This window comes from Hypomesus nipponensis, chromosome 25 (assembly GCF_054491055.1).
Source record: "Hypomesus nipponensis isolate SF chromosome 25, ASM5449105v1, whole genome shotgun sequence".
In the NCBI taxonomy this organism is placed as follows: Eukaryota; Metazoa; Chordata; class Actinopteri; order Osmeriformes; family Osmeridae; genus Hypomesus; species Hypomesus nipponensis.
In genome coordinates, this window is record NC_140385.1 from 2,583,668 (window position 1) to 2,597,637 (window position 13,970).

The window sequence follows — 13,970 nt, forward strand, 5'->3', positions numbered from 1 at the left end:
ATTCTGTGTTCTGTGTTGAGGTGTTCTGGTGTTCTGGTGTTCTAGTGTTCTGTGTTCTGGTGTTCTGGTGTTCTGTGTTCTGGTGTTATGGTGTTCTGTGTTCTGGTGGTGTGCAGTGCTCCGTTAAAGGCAGGAAATCACTAAATGTCAAAAGGATTTGCCTAGTAGAAGAAGGTCGAAGGGAAAAAGGCAGGGATGAAAAACTCGATGAAATGAAAGAGAGAGAGAGACAGACAGACAGAGAGAGTGTTAGAGAGAGAGAGTTACAGAGAGACACAGAGAGAGAGTTAGAGAGAGTTAGAGAGAGACAGAGACAGAGAGAGAGAGGGAGAGAGAGAGAGAGAGAGAGAGAGAGAGAGAGAAAGAGAGACAGATTTAGATCAACATCACACAGTACCCTGAGGTGATTGTGGTACTGATGGAAAATCAGACTGAGTGCTCACACACACACACGCGCGCACACACACACAACTGGAACCCTTTTCCTGTTTCTCCTCACCTGGCATGTCCTCCTCCCTGTCTCCCTGTCTCCCTGTCTCCCTGTCTCCCTCCTCCCTGTCTCCCTGTCTCCCTCCTCCCCTCCCCCTAACCCCTTCTGTCACCATCCCTCCCTCCATCCATCTCGGGAGGGAGGGAGGGAGAGAGAGGGAGGGAGGGAGGGAGGACGTTATTTCCCCCTCTCTCTATGACTCACAACACTGCGCCTCTCTATACTGTCTGGCAGATGTGACTCCAGGGTGACCCCCAGTGGACAGATGGAAGAACTGTGGTTTGTGCGCAGCATACAGTTACAGCTGCAGTCATTTACCAAGCGTGATGATGAGAGAGAGAGAGAGAGAGAGAGAGAGAGAGATGCATGGAGTAGACTTGTGGAGGAATGCAGTGGGATGATCAGCCAAGATTTCAAGACTCCGCTGAAAGCTTTTCTTAATTGTACAACATCAGACCAAGCCCATCGAAGCTAAAACAGAGCCTTTAACAGGGCTGGTGTCTAATGAGACTAATCGTTCTTGTGGTGGGAGATGTGGTGAGGTATTCACAGAGAGCACTTTAAGAGATGGACGGAGAGGTGGAGATGGAGGGGAGAAGGGAGAGAGGGGTGCCTAAAGCACAATCCATTAAAGAAACAAAAATATCAGACAATATGAGATGTAAAAAGGCTTTTAATTACTGTGGATGAGTCAGAGAAAGAGAAATAGTGTTTGAAAATGTGTCTGTGTGTGAGCATGTCAGCCAATTATCAAAGTGTGAATCCTAATTTACTACTGATATACAGTGGATAAAAATACATAAAAATACAGAAGCTCTTGTCAGATAGACATTACCTAACTGTTCCACAGTCCATTAAAAACTGTTATATATGGTTAAGTCGGGCTTTGCGAAAAGCCTTGAAAGAACAGAATTTCAAATGACCACCATAACTCAACTGATGCTCTTACGTGATGTCTGCTGGTTGAAGTACAGTAGAACAGCATAGCTACAGCGCTGCAACAAAATCAAACTGCACCGGAATCAAATCTAAATCTCTCTCTGTTCCTGCTGCAGTCCTTCACTCAGAGGAATAAGGATGAGATAGAGAGAAAGGGAGGAGAAAGAAGGAGAGAGAAGAGAGAGGAGAGAGAAGGAGAGAAGAGAAAGAGAGAGAGGAGAGAGAGAAAGAGGAGAGTGAAAGAGAGAGAGAGACAGAGAGAGTCAGAGAGAGAGAGAGAGAGAGAGAGAGAGAGAGAGAGACAGAGAGAGAGAGAGAGAGAGAGAGAGAGAGAGAGAGAGAGAGAGAGAGAGAGAGAGAGAGAGAGAGAGAGAGAGAGAGAGAGAGAGAGAGAGAGAGAGAGAGAGAGAGAGAGAGAGAGAGAGAGAGAGAGAGAGGAGAATCACCTGTTTCTATGGACCAGGCCCCTCACCACACCAGACTGGTTTGTGTGTGTGTTTGGGTGTCTGTGAGTGTGTATTTGAGTTTGTGTGTGATTAAGTCTTTGTGTGTGTTTGAGTTTATGTATGTGTGCTTGAGTGAGTGTAAGACAGAGAGAAAGTGTGTGTGTGTGTGGCTCAGTTCACTGAGTGCAGTGTGTATTTTATGGCTCTGACCATATAAGGACTTCTGGTGGAAGTGTGACCTGTAGGGTAGCATTTACCAGTGGTTGCTCTTATGAAACAGTCTAATGTAATATGCATGTTTGAGTGTGTTTTTACACAAGTGTGTGTGTCAGATGTGTGTGTGTGTGCAACTTTTGAGTTGCTGAATCATTTATAAATACAAAGTGTGTGTGTGAATGTGTGTGAATTAGATCTGTGTAGGTGTGTGTGTAAGAGGGAGGTATTTGGAGTGTGTGTGTGACAGGACTGTAATAAGCCATTGACCCCCATGTTCCAGCAATCTGAACTCTACATGTCTATGATGATGAAGCAAGAGAGAGAATATACAGAATACATACACATACATACAGAGAGGGAGAAACTAAACATGAGAGACAGAACATTAGGGAGAGGGAGAGGGAGGGAGAGAGAGAGAAAATGGGAGGGGGAGAGAGAGAGAGAGGGGGAGAGAGGGAGAGGGAGAGAAAATGGGAGGGGGAGAGAGAGAGAGAGACAGAGAGAAAGAGAAAGAGAGTGAAAGAGAGAGGGAGAGAGAAAATGGGAGGGGGAGAGGGGGGGGGAGAGCGAGAGAAGAGAGGCAGGAGGGAAGAGAGGGAACTGTATACAGAGCATGAGAGAGGTTGTATAAATAGAACAGATATAATTCCCAGGCATTTCTGACATGTTCTTTAATCTTGTGTTTCAATAAATGTTTCAGTTCTCATGCCATCAAAGGTTGATCGCTGAATTAATTCAAATAATTCACGTCACAGTTTAATTTATTTAATCGCTTAGATGTAGAGATTCTTTTTTTTAACCTTTGGTAGTTTTTTTTACAGAATGTGTCGTTATTTTCTCAACCCTCTTGCATAGAAATTCCTGCTAACCATGTTGATTATAATACAATCATATTATAAAGTATTCTGGCCACTCCTTCGTAAATATGGTGATTATATACGGTGTACTGTTCTCTTCCTCGTAACCATGGCGATGAGATGATTACATCGATTGTTGTAGAGAAGAAAAACATTTTATCGGCGTCTCTCTGGACTGTAATAAACATGACCAATCATTTTGTTCAGACCGAATGCAATGATTGGACAGGCTTTTGGAGGGAGAAGGTGGGATAATTCGGTATGAATCCTTCTCAACTCAAGGCAACATTCCTAGGTTGGCAAAACGTATCTACCCTGCCTTTAAGTACTATATAGGTATATTTCTCTCTCTCTCTCTCTTTCTCTCCCTCTCTCTCTTTCTCTACCTCTCTCTCTCTTTCTCTCCCTCTCTCTCTCTCTCTCTATCCCCTTCCTCCTTTCCTACACCTTTCTCTCCATAAACTCTTGTTCCCAGCGGCCCCTAAACTTCGTCACCCCTGCGTCGCCTTCACAGAAACCCTGTAGCTCTTCGTACAGTGACGGATCCACGTACACATGCGCCACCACCTTGCTCCTCCCACTGAACGCCCCGCTCGCCAAAACCTTCTCAAAATGTCCGACAAGCGCCGCCCGTGCAAAGATGGCGTCTGTCCCAAACGTGTCGATGTTGAGACGCAGGGACCCTCCCTCGTACGGGATTGGATAAGGAGGGGTGTAGAAGCTGAGGAAGGTGGGTTTCTCCTGGTCGTTGACCAACCAGGAGAGATCCCGCCTCCCCAGGATCTCTAGGTTGGCTTCCATTGGCTGCAAGGGCTGCCAGTCCTGGATGATGGCGCCGCCGGGAAGTTGGACCCTGGAGGGCAGGTCTGGGTCCAGGAGAACCTTCCTCAGCTGCTTGTCGTCCAGGGGAACCAGGTGAGGGACGGACTTACCCGAGTCACTTCCTGTTCCTGTGCTGGAGTGTAGTTTGTTCCTGATGTGGGAAGAGAAGGTGTGGAAACTGACGGCTTCACCAACCAATGATAGAACAGCCTAGAGAGAGAGAGAGAGAAAGAGAGAGGGGGGAGGGGGGTAGGGAGGGGGATGGAAAGAGAGAGGAAGAGAGGGGGAGAGAGGGAGAGCGAGAAAGAGAGGTAGAAAAGAAAGGGAGAGGAAGAGAGGTGGAGAGGGGAATAAACAGATTGTTGACATGAACAGGGGACGACACAGGTGATAACAAGGGGAATAGGAGGGATGAGGAGTGGAGATAGAGGTAGAGACAAAACGAAAGAGAATTAGCACATGTGGGTTTGTGTCGGAGAAATTAAGACTGTAATGTTTTATACTGAATGATACTTGTGCTTAGTAATCATTGTCAGCAGAGAAACCCCTCCCCACATGAACTGTGAGTCAGATGGCTAAGCGGTTAGGGAATCGGGCTTCTAATCAGAAGTTTACCGGTTTGATTCTTGGCTGTGCCAAATGACGTTGTGTCCTTGGGCAAGGCATTTCACCCTACTTGCCACTGGGGAATGTCCCTGTACTTACTGTAAGTCGCTCTGGATAAGAGCGTCTGCTAAATGACTAAATGTAAATGTAATGAACTATAGAAGACACTAGGCTTACGTAGGGTCAGAGAACTCACTCAGGGCGCACGCACGTACGTGCACGAGCGTGGTAACTGGGATCGATCACCTTGACAGCTGATATGCAGGGGAGGGGACTTCCCACCAATATGTTGAAATGGTCTTGCATGAAGACTAGAGAACTTTGTATCGCGATAAAATGTGTCTCCTTGCTGGCAAGCATTAAACTATATTGTACCTTCCTTGAAATCAACGGCTTTGTGCCTGTCTTCATAAGATTTACTTGACAGTTTAATTAAGAGTTCCATTGTGGCAATTGTCGCATTGTTAGACATTCAGTAACTGATATTGTCGATGAATGGGAGTCTGTCAAGCATGAGGCCTGTGTGTGTGTGTGTGTGTGTGTGCGTGTGTGTCCATGTGTGTGTGTGCATGTGTGCATCTGTGTCTGTTTCAAACATATGTGTACACACACACATATCCTTACGCGCACACAAACTCACCCGTTTGGCCAGCAGGGTGAACTTAACCAGTCTCTCCTCCCCGGGTTCCACCCCCCTGGTCAGTCTCTTGACCCGGATGGAGGGGTGGAGCTTCTGTAGGTAGTCGTCTAGAAACCGCTGGATGACCCCCGCCACGCCCCGCCCCCTCTCGCTAGGACACACCCTCAGGCCCTCCACCACCACCGTACAGCCGTCGTCAACCAGCAGACCCGACTCTAGCGCCACCTGGGGGCGGGAGGGGAACACGTGGGAGATGGATGGTGTTAGCGTGCGTGCGTGTGTGTGCGAGAGAAGACACAAAGAGATGATAAATGAATTAGAGGAGTGATTGAGATGTACAAAGAAAGATAGATGGATTTGCAAAAAGCGAAAGGGAGATAGGAAAGAGGGAGTGTGAAGGAGGGAGAGAGAGTTAAGAGAGGGTAGTGGGTGTGGCTCACCAGTTTGTTTTCCCGCCTGGCCAGCATGACCACTCTACCAGGCTCAGTCATCCAGGAGTGGTAGCGACGAGGAAGGTAGTCATTACCTGCAGGTAACACACAGTTACACACCTGTAGGTAACACACAGTTACACACCTGTTGGAACCAGAGATGGCAAAGTACACACATCCTTCACTCAAGTAGAGGTACAGATACGCAGTGCCGGTCCTAGCACGTCTGGCAAAATGTTTCAACCCCCCCCCCCCCACCCCCCCCCCAGTCTTTTTATTATCACACATAATAAAAAAAACTAAACAATGATTTTCAAAGCCACTTCCAGTGCAGGGGCAGAGTGCGCGTAAGGTAGGTAGACAGACAGGTAGCCCGTCCAATCATTAGTCAGGGTACGGCCTAATGATTCGTTGTGTTTTATTACAGTCTTGCGACGCCAACAGATGGCGGATTGACTTCATATTACGGTCAAACCTTTATATGTATTGGTGCGCTATCAAGATGTGAAGTTTATTGGCAAATATGACAAAAAAGTGCTTCTCAAACACATTAGATACCCTGTCTTTAACATTATTAGAGCTATAAATGTAGGCCTAGGCAATAGTTCACGACAGGCTTGGGTTTATGGTTAACACTATATCACAGCTAAGGAACGTTGAAGTTCAGGAGCGAGGTGAAGACCCCTCAACACACTTTACCCACTCTCCAACCCCCATTCCCTGACGAGCCCGACTTCGTGATGCCGTAGTTACCTCCATAGATGTCGTCAGAAATGTCCATGACATCATCGTAGTCCTTCTCCTCGGCCAACCAGAAAGTCAGCCCGTCACCGCTCTCCCCGAGACAACTCGCCATGACAACCTTGCCGTATACCGTACGCGGAAAACACAGAACCAATTCAAACTTCTGTTGAATGTCAACGGAGATACAAATCTCTCTTCCCCTCGCTAACCTCTTTGACAACCCATTCAGCTCTGCGTGGATATTACGAGGGCGCTCAACCTCCAAGATAATAAAGTTCAGAACTGTAAAGTACAGTACTTTTCTTATCTTATGTTGCAAGTTGGTAAATCATTTGCTGTGTGTCCTCCTATAGAATGTCCACTGTCTCACACTAGTGACTTTTTAAGAGAAGCGATTAAACGTTAGCGAATAGCAGAGTGAACCAACTATTTTAAATAGGAACAAACAAAAACATGCAATTAGCCTATATAACTAAAACACCCATACATTTAGGCTAACTGATGTTGCAATCATGGCAAATTACTTTTTACCTTTTTGGAAATAATACCCAATAACGTGCAAGTTGGAAATCCGACACATACAGGCTAGATATGACTAATCCTGACCTAGTTGTGAAATTAAGATTATATGTCGGGCTAGTGTCTGCTACTGTCTTTAGTTATTACCCATCACGTGACCATCTGAGAGCCGCTTTCCTGAATCTCCGGGAAGTTCAGAAAAACAGTCAGTTCCGTTAACTTCCCTCGAGCTGCAGACTTTGGTCCTGAATGACAGTACAGGCTACATTCATTCTCCTCGCTTTCACCCACGATGTGACTCGCGCGTTTCTGCAGAAAGTGAAACCGTTTGTGTCAACGAGTTAAACAATGATATGTGAAGGTGAAAATATTCAAAGCACCTATGATGAACAATGTCTAACTCTTCGTAAAACCTTTTATGAAAACCAGACTCTTTGAATTACGTATTACAGTTCAAAACTTCTAGTTGCATTACAGACTACAACATGTTTTTGTTGTGGAACGGTTCAAAATAAATGAGTAAGTCATGTCGAAAGTGGTACTTAAAACGCAAAGTTTTAATATAGCTCAAAGTGTATCGCCTATATTAGCGTCTTCCCTATTAAACCAAGAGAAGTCTATTAAACAAAGTACTTATTATTAATAGTCGCTGTCTATGCACGGCTATGCAACAAATCTAAAAAGCTACACTGTTTAAACTATACATTCATTTTCGAAATACAACCTTCAAGCGTGATGCGGTTGTTTGACAGCCAGTAAGAATGCAGCGGCTGTAAGAATACAGCGGTCCTAATACGCCACCTACCGCAGAGACAGAGAAATACAGGAGACAAGGACTTATAATGCGGAATGGCAAAGTATTTGTTGGTTCGTTCAAGTTTATTTCACAAAAAACATTCCTATTCACAGAAATGACTATTGAATTACTACATTATATTCTATTCCATTCTAAACCTCACAAGTACAATGTAAAAACATTTTCCATGGTGCAAAATAGGTAGAACTGTTAAGATGTACGGTTAAAATAACAGTTAATACTTTGTATTTACATACCAAAACGCAAACACAGACCACGTGGGATGCTAGGTAGTTTAAGCTGTTAATATTTACATTTCAGAGTACTACAAACGGCATGCCAAATACCCTACTGGGGTTTCTGCTAAATCATATTGACAAAAAATATTTCTTACATTTACATGTTTTCATTTAATAGACGCTTTTATCCAAAGCGACTTCCAAGAGAGAGCTTTACAAAATTGCATAGGTCTTCTTTTGTCTTCATCCACCACAAAACCCAAACTCCCACACACCGCTCTCTGGAGACAATCATTACGCCTTCCCAAATCATCTTCTAGCACTGACAATGAATGCCGTTTGTGTACCAGAACTGGTTAACGCTTTTGAGAATGTGCCGGAATCATGTCATTGTGACATCGTCACTGGCATGCTGTTCCTCTGGATGTTCCGCAGAGCTGCTTGTCGTGACCTCCGACCCCTGAGCCTGCTCCAAGGTCGTGGGCTCTGAGGTGACCTCTGTCTTCTCCTCCCGGCTCGGTTCTGGGCCCTCCTTCTGGGTCAAGGGTTGAGGCTGGGTGAGGAGAGAGTATACCTGGAGTACGTACACACACACACACACACACACACACACATCACCTCTAACTCTTACTGTAATTCACTTTGTAAACACAATTCATTATTACACGATTACCCAAACAACACAGTTTAACTGACCAAAGGTGTGGCCTGGTCATGGATGTAATTTCGACCTACAAGAACAAATTTTAGACCTACAGTAAAAATGTTATGTTATGTCTTTTTTTTCCGCAGTCACTGTTATCCAAAGTTACATCACTGCCCTGCAGTATCTCTATCTATACATTATCACTGTCTTAGAGTATATAACATCTATATCTATATACCATCATTGTCCGTCTACAGTTGATATACATATATATGTTACCATCACGGTGCAATACAGGCCGTGATGCTGTTGGACCTACCCGCTCTGGGTGAGCCGGAGGCGGGCTGGGGGGCTGCTGGGGGCCTGGAGGGCATGGAGGGTCCGTGGTCCGGGCCCTGGAGGTGCCCTGGTAGGACCTCCACAGCCTGCCGTACAGAAGGTCCAGCTTAATCTTGGCGTAGAGCTTGGAGGGATCAAACCCTCGGGGCTGGGGGGGCGCTGGGGGGAGGGGAGGGCAGGGATGGGACCCAGGGGGAGACTCCACTAGGACGTCCTGAGGGAGGAGGATGAGGGGAGAGGAGGAGGGGAGGAGGAGAAGGGGAGAGACAGGGAGGAAGAAGGAAGGGATGGGGGAGGAGAGAGAGGACATGACTGTTTGAAATGTGACGTCTCAAAATATCTTAATAGTTTTAAGAGTCACACACTCAATCTGTTACTGTTTATGACCTGCAACACCTTGTGTGCGAATGTGTGTCTGCATGCACGTGTGTGTTTGCATGCACGTGTATGTGTGTGCATGCACGTTCATGCATGCACACATCTCTATGCACGAGTGTACGTGCATGTCTGTTTGTGTTTGTGCATATAGTTCAATTATTATTATTTTTTTACACCTGTGTGTGAGTGTGCGTGTGTGTGAGTGTGCGTGTGTGTGTGTGTGTGTCCGTGTGAGCGTGAGACACAGAGATGGCCAGGCAGCTTGAACCACAGGACACTGCCAGTAGAACAACAGGAAGCCAGATATCACCTGCTCTGAGTGGTTGCTATGACATCAGGTCAGTCTAAGACACTGTGGTCTACTACGGTGGTACTGACATTTTGCAGGTTGTCACTTTACCCTTTTGCATTCCAAAGTTCACACACACACCCACACACACGCATACAGTACCCACGCACACAAACAAACACACACACACACACAAATGCACACAGAGACACGCACACATTTTACCTCAGATTGTGCATGCAGGTCACTTAAACATGTGTGCACCTTAAACACTCTCCTTCTGGAACAAAGGAGAAAGGAAGTTACACGGGTGAAAGATCTGGTTGTTACATGACAGTTGAAGATGTTCACGCCAGTGCTACTCAGAGGGAGAGACCCAGACATGCGTAAGGCAGAAGATAAAAACGGAAAGAGACAGAAAAAAGATGAACAAAGACAGAGAATAAATACAATAAACAAAAGGGGTGGTGAAATAAAGACAGAGACTGACAGAGACAGACAGAGAGAGACAGACACAGACAGCGAGAGACACAGACAGAGAGAGACACAGACAGAGAGAGACAGACAGATACAGAGACAGACAGAGACGGACAGACAAACAGAGATAGACAGACAGAGACAAAGACAGAGAGAGACAGACAGAGAGAGACAGACAGAGACAGAGACAGAGACAGAGACAGAGACAGAGACAGAGACAGAGACACAGACACAGACAGACAGACAGATACCTTCTACAGCAGTGTCTATAGCAGTTCTTGCAAAGTAAGTATATGGACGTGGTGATGGACAGGAAACAAAGCAGAGCTCCACCAATCAGCAGGGCCCATCGCTCCACTTCTCTGATCTGTGCTTCCTCAGAAAGATCCCCCTCCTGAGCGGCAGCTGGACACACACACACACACATACACACACACGTACACAGAAACACAACGTGTGTGTATCAGTTTCTATCCCAGTGGGACCATTCACTTAATGACCATTCAAAATTGTGTTATCTTGTGGTCCCCGCAAGGGTAGTTTAACAAGACCAAACACACACATACAAACATAGTGAAGACACACACACAAACACACACAGACTCCCCCACCTACCCATAGCACTCGTGTCCGCGCAGCCCTGCAACACCCCCACTGGGAAGGCATTAAAGACGCAACACACCCCCCCCTCCTCCTCCTCTACAGCGCCCCCCAGCAGGCGGAGGGTGGAGCTGCGGTCCTCCACGCTGCCTTTGACTTCCACCCTGTCTCCGTATTCTGAGTGGACGTAGGCTCCATGGACCGGGTGGAACACTCCCAGGCTGGACTGGTTGGACGGCCCACGGTTCAAAACCCAGTTGACCTGGGTCAGCGTGGTGTTGGGGTCTCCTCTCAGGCAGCAGGTCACCTCCAGGACTTCCCGCTCCCGTCTGTAGGACACCTGAACATGGCAGGACGCCAGGCCTGGCCAGGTGGGCAGGGGAAACAGGAAGTGTCATTACAGGTGAGTAGGGATGGTTTTGTGTAAAACAGTGGTCTTCAACCTTGGTCCTCAAGAACAGGGTAAAAGCATCCGCTAAATTAATACATTGACATTACATTGACTCTTTGCCCAAGACAGTGGCTCTCAATCCTGCCTGACATGTTCTAGAACAGGGTTCTCAATCCTGCCTGACATGTTCTAGAACAGGGTTCTCAATCCTGCCTGACATGTTCTACAACAGGGTTCGCAATCCTGTCTGACATGTTCTAGAACAGGGTTCTCAATCCTGCATGACATGTTCTAGAACAGGGTTCGCAATCCTGCCTGACATGTTCTAGAACAGGGTTCTCAATCCTGCCTGACATGTTCTAGAACAGGGTTCGCAATCCTGCCTGACATGTTCTAGACCAGGGTTCTCAATCCTGCCTGACATGTTCTAGAACAGGGTTCTCAATTCTGCCTGACATGTTCTAGAACAGGGTTCGCAATCCTGTCTGACATGTTCTAGAACAGGGTTCTCAATCCTGCCTGACATGTTCTAGAACAAGGTTCTCAATCCTGCCTGACATGTTCTACATGTTTTTCTGCTCCAACACACCTGATTCAAATGAACCGGTCGTTATGTAGTTCAGCAGAAGCCTGGTGACGACCTGATTCAAGTGAATGGTCGTTAGCAGGTTTCTGCATAACTAGATAACGACCCATTCATTGGAATCAGGTGTGTTGGAGCAGGGAAACATCTAAAACATGCAGGGCAGGGAGGCCCGAGGACCAGGGTTGAAGACCACTGGTGGAAAATGTCAGAAATACTGTTTTAGTTAGGTTTTGGCAGGACTTAGAGTAGCTTATTGTTATGGCTGTGTATATGTATGTAGACACACGCATATGCATGTGTGTGTGTGTATATATCTTCATATGCAGATATATACACACAAAAAGCTGTGTTTCTACACACATGCACAAACACTGGCTCGCAAATACACTAACGAGACACTGCAGTTCTTTTCAATCTCTAGCAGGCATTTTTCAAAACTGAAGTCACATTGTCAAAACGCTTCATGGTCAGCGAAACAGAAGTGAATAAAACTGACTGTCATTTCTTTCCCGCAAAATGCATTCAATGTATTCTCCGCCAAAATGTACGCTGGCAATGTACGTTGGTAATGCAGACAGTTTAAAGAGTTTTGAAAAAGTGGCTTCAATACTGACCAACGCATGTAAGCAACTGATAAACCGTAAAGGTTTTTTAACGTAACCGTTCATACCGCACGCCACCCGCCCTAACCCTCTGCTGAAGCGCGTCCACACAGACACATGCCCCGCGTGCAACGCGATCCACACAGCCTTAACACCTGGCCGCCTCAAACCCGGCCAAGCATGGCTTCCCCCGGGGAGCGTGCAGCTGTCCACGGTGTCGGTTTTCCTCGGCTTATGTTTGAGATGGTTCTTTACGAACCGTATGATGAGATTCGGCACGGCTACACGGTGAGATTCCGACTTATGAAGACTTCGTCTGGAGGAAAGAGGCCTAGCCTATGTAAAAAAACAAACAAAAAAAACACTTGGAGGCCGTAAATAGTGACAACTTCTGTACTGAATAAAACAGCTTAATCTCATGACAGACTCATAAGTTTAGAAAGAACAGTACAGGATTTCCAAACACAACACAAATGTAAAGCTGCTATGGCACAGGTTCTGTTCGGCATTCTGAATCTTTCGCCGCGGTCGGAAATTCAACGGTTGAGGCCCCGCATTGTGATGCGGTTCTTAAGTCTGTTTCATCCTACGTAAAATCAACTGTTTGATCGTTCAGGTGCTTACCGCTGGACCACCGAAATCATTATGAAGGCATGTCTTTGTGTTTACATTCAGATTTAAGATTTCACTAGCAATTCAGATCATTTCCTGGATTGTGTTGTTCTAGTTTCTAATTGTTCCATTAGGATTATCCACATTTCTCACTGTGCCGCTTGTCTCAGGTGAGGGATGAGGAACCTGCAAAGTAGCCTACATGGATACAAGTGTCTAATAAATAAATGAAACAAGTACGTCTATACGCCTGAACCAAAACATGTGTCCTGGCGTTTAGTAATAGGCTGTTTTCTAGTTTCAGCATGTATATTAGTTCTAGGTGTATATTAGTACTATATAGTCAGAACGATCAAGTCAAGAGTGTCAGATTCAGAAATGTGAATGCTCTTTTCACATGCTCGTATTTTTTTTCGTCTTCGAAACAAGCTTTTAACGACCTTGACTGAAAAACAGAAACGACTTTGGCTAGTTGGTTGTCTGTGTGACTCGCGTGCAGGTCTTTGAGGCCCACCTGTGACGGTGCAGAGCAGGATGAACCGGGAGAGCACCGGGCCTCGTCTCATCCCTGTCGTCGGCCCGCTGGAGGTCTGCTTTGTCATCCAACTGCTTCTTCTGCGTCCCTTCTTGTTTCACCTACGTTTGAAGAATTTTTGGAGTGTTTTTAATGTTATAGTTTTTTTGTTCCAGTTTTTTTGTTTGTTTTACTTCTCGATTTTTGTTCTGAGGTTCGGGCTTCTTGTTTCGACTCTGAACTACGTTGCCGTGACGCTTCGTTTCGGAAGGTCTGTTTCCTGCTTGTCTCGGTTCGCGAGCTTGTGTCAGCTTCCTGCTTTTTGAGAAAAAAAATGTACCACCAAAAATATGTAAATGTAGAAACTGTACAGTCCCCCCTCTCTCTTTCCAAACGTGCTCTCTCTCTCAGTGTATCTCTCTCTACCTCTCTCACTATCTCTCGCTTTGTCTTTATTTCAATGTCTCTCTCCCACATCTCTATCTCTTAATCAGGTGGCCGTTAGCTGAGATCAGAAATATGCACATCTCACCAGAATCTCATTTAACTATGCGTGGGTTCAGGGACTTTTATTTTCCGCTGTACCTAAACCAGAAAACCACACACACACACACACACACACACACACACACACACACACACACACACACACACACTGACGCAACGAGTCTGACATTCTTATGAAAAATGCGGTTTTTATGTGAGGTTATTCTGCTACCTGTGACAGTGTGGGAAGTGGGGTGACAATCCATCACTAAGACGAGCTGAGACAACGAAACAACAGCATATCA

At 46.0% G+C, this 13,970-nt stretch overlaps 2 protein-coding genes across 3 annotated transcripts; both read right to left on the reverse strand.

The window, feature by feature from the left end:
- Window positions 1–2,763: 2,763 nt before the first annotated feature.
- On the reverse strand, window positions 2,764–6,905 carry nat16l (N-acetyltransferase 16, like). Its single transcript, XM_084691994.1, has 5 exons — window positions 6,723–6,905; window positions 6,201–6,309; window positions 5,457–5,542; window positions 5,017–5,241; window positions 2,764–3,980 (listed from the first exon to the last, which is right to left on the reverse strand). Exons 2-5 carry the CDS (start codon window positions 6,301–6,303, stop codon window positions 3,390–3,392), a joined length of 1,005 nt encoding a protein of 334 aa, XP_084548120.1. The 5' UTR covers window positions 6,304–6,309; window positions 6,723–6,905; the 3' UTR covers window positions 2,764–3,389.
- A 665-nt stretch (window positions 6,906–7,570) lies between these two features.
- On the reverse strand, window positions 7,571–13,600 carry LOC146221748 (uncharacterized). 2 transcript variants are annotated; one of them, XM_084691992.1, is made up of 6 exons: window positions 13,180–13,600; window positions 10,490–10,837; window positions 10,126–10,279; window positions 9,623–9,677; window positions 8,711–8,944; window positions 7,571–8,280 (listed from the first exon to the last, which is right to left on the reverse strand). In XM_084691992.1, exons 1-6 carry the CDS (start codon window positions 13,265–13,267, stop codon window positions 8,128–8,130), a joined length of 1,032 nt encoding a protein of 343 aa, XP_084548118.1. In that variant the 5' UTR covers window positions 13,268–13,600; the 3' UTR covers window positions 7,571–8,127. The 2 variants fall into 2 exon arrangements, with proteins under 2 accessions (XP_084548118.1, XP_084548117.1); XM_084691991.1 differs by having other exon boundaries at window positions 7,571–8,319.
- Window positions 13,601–13,970: the final 370 nt, after the last annotated feature.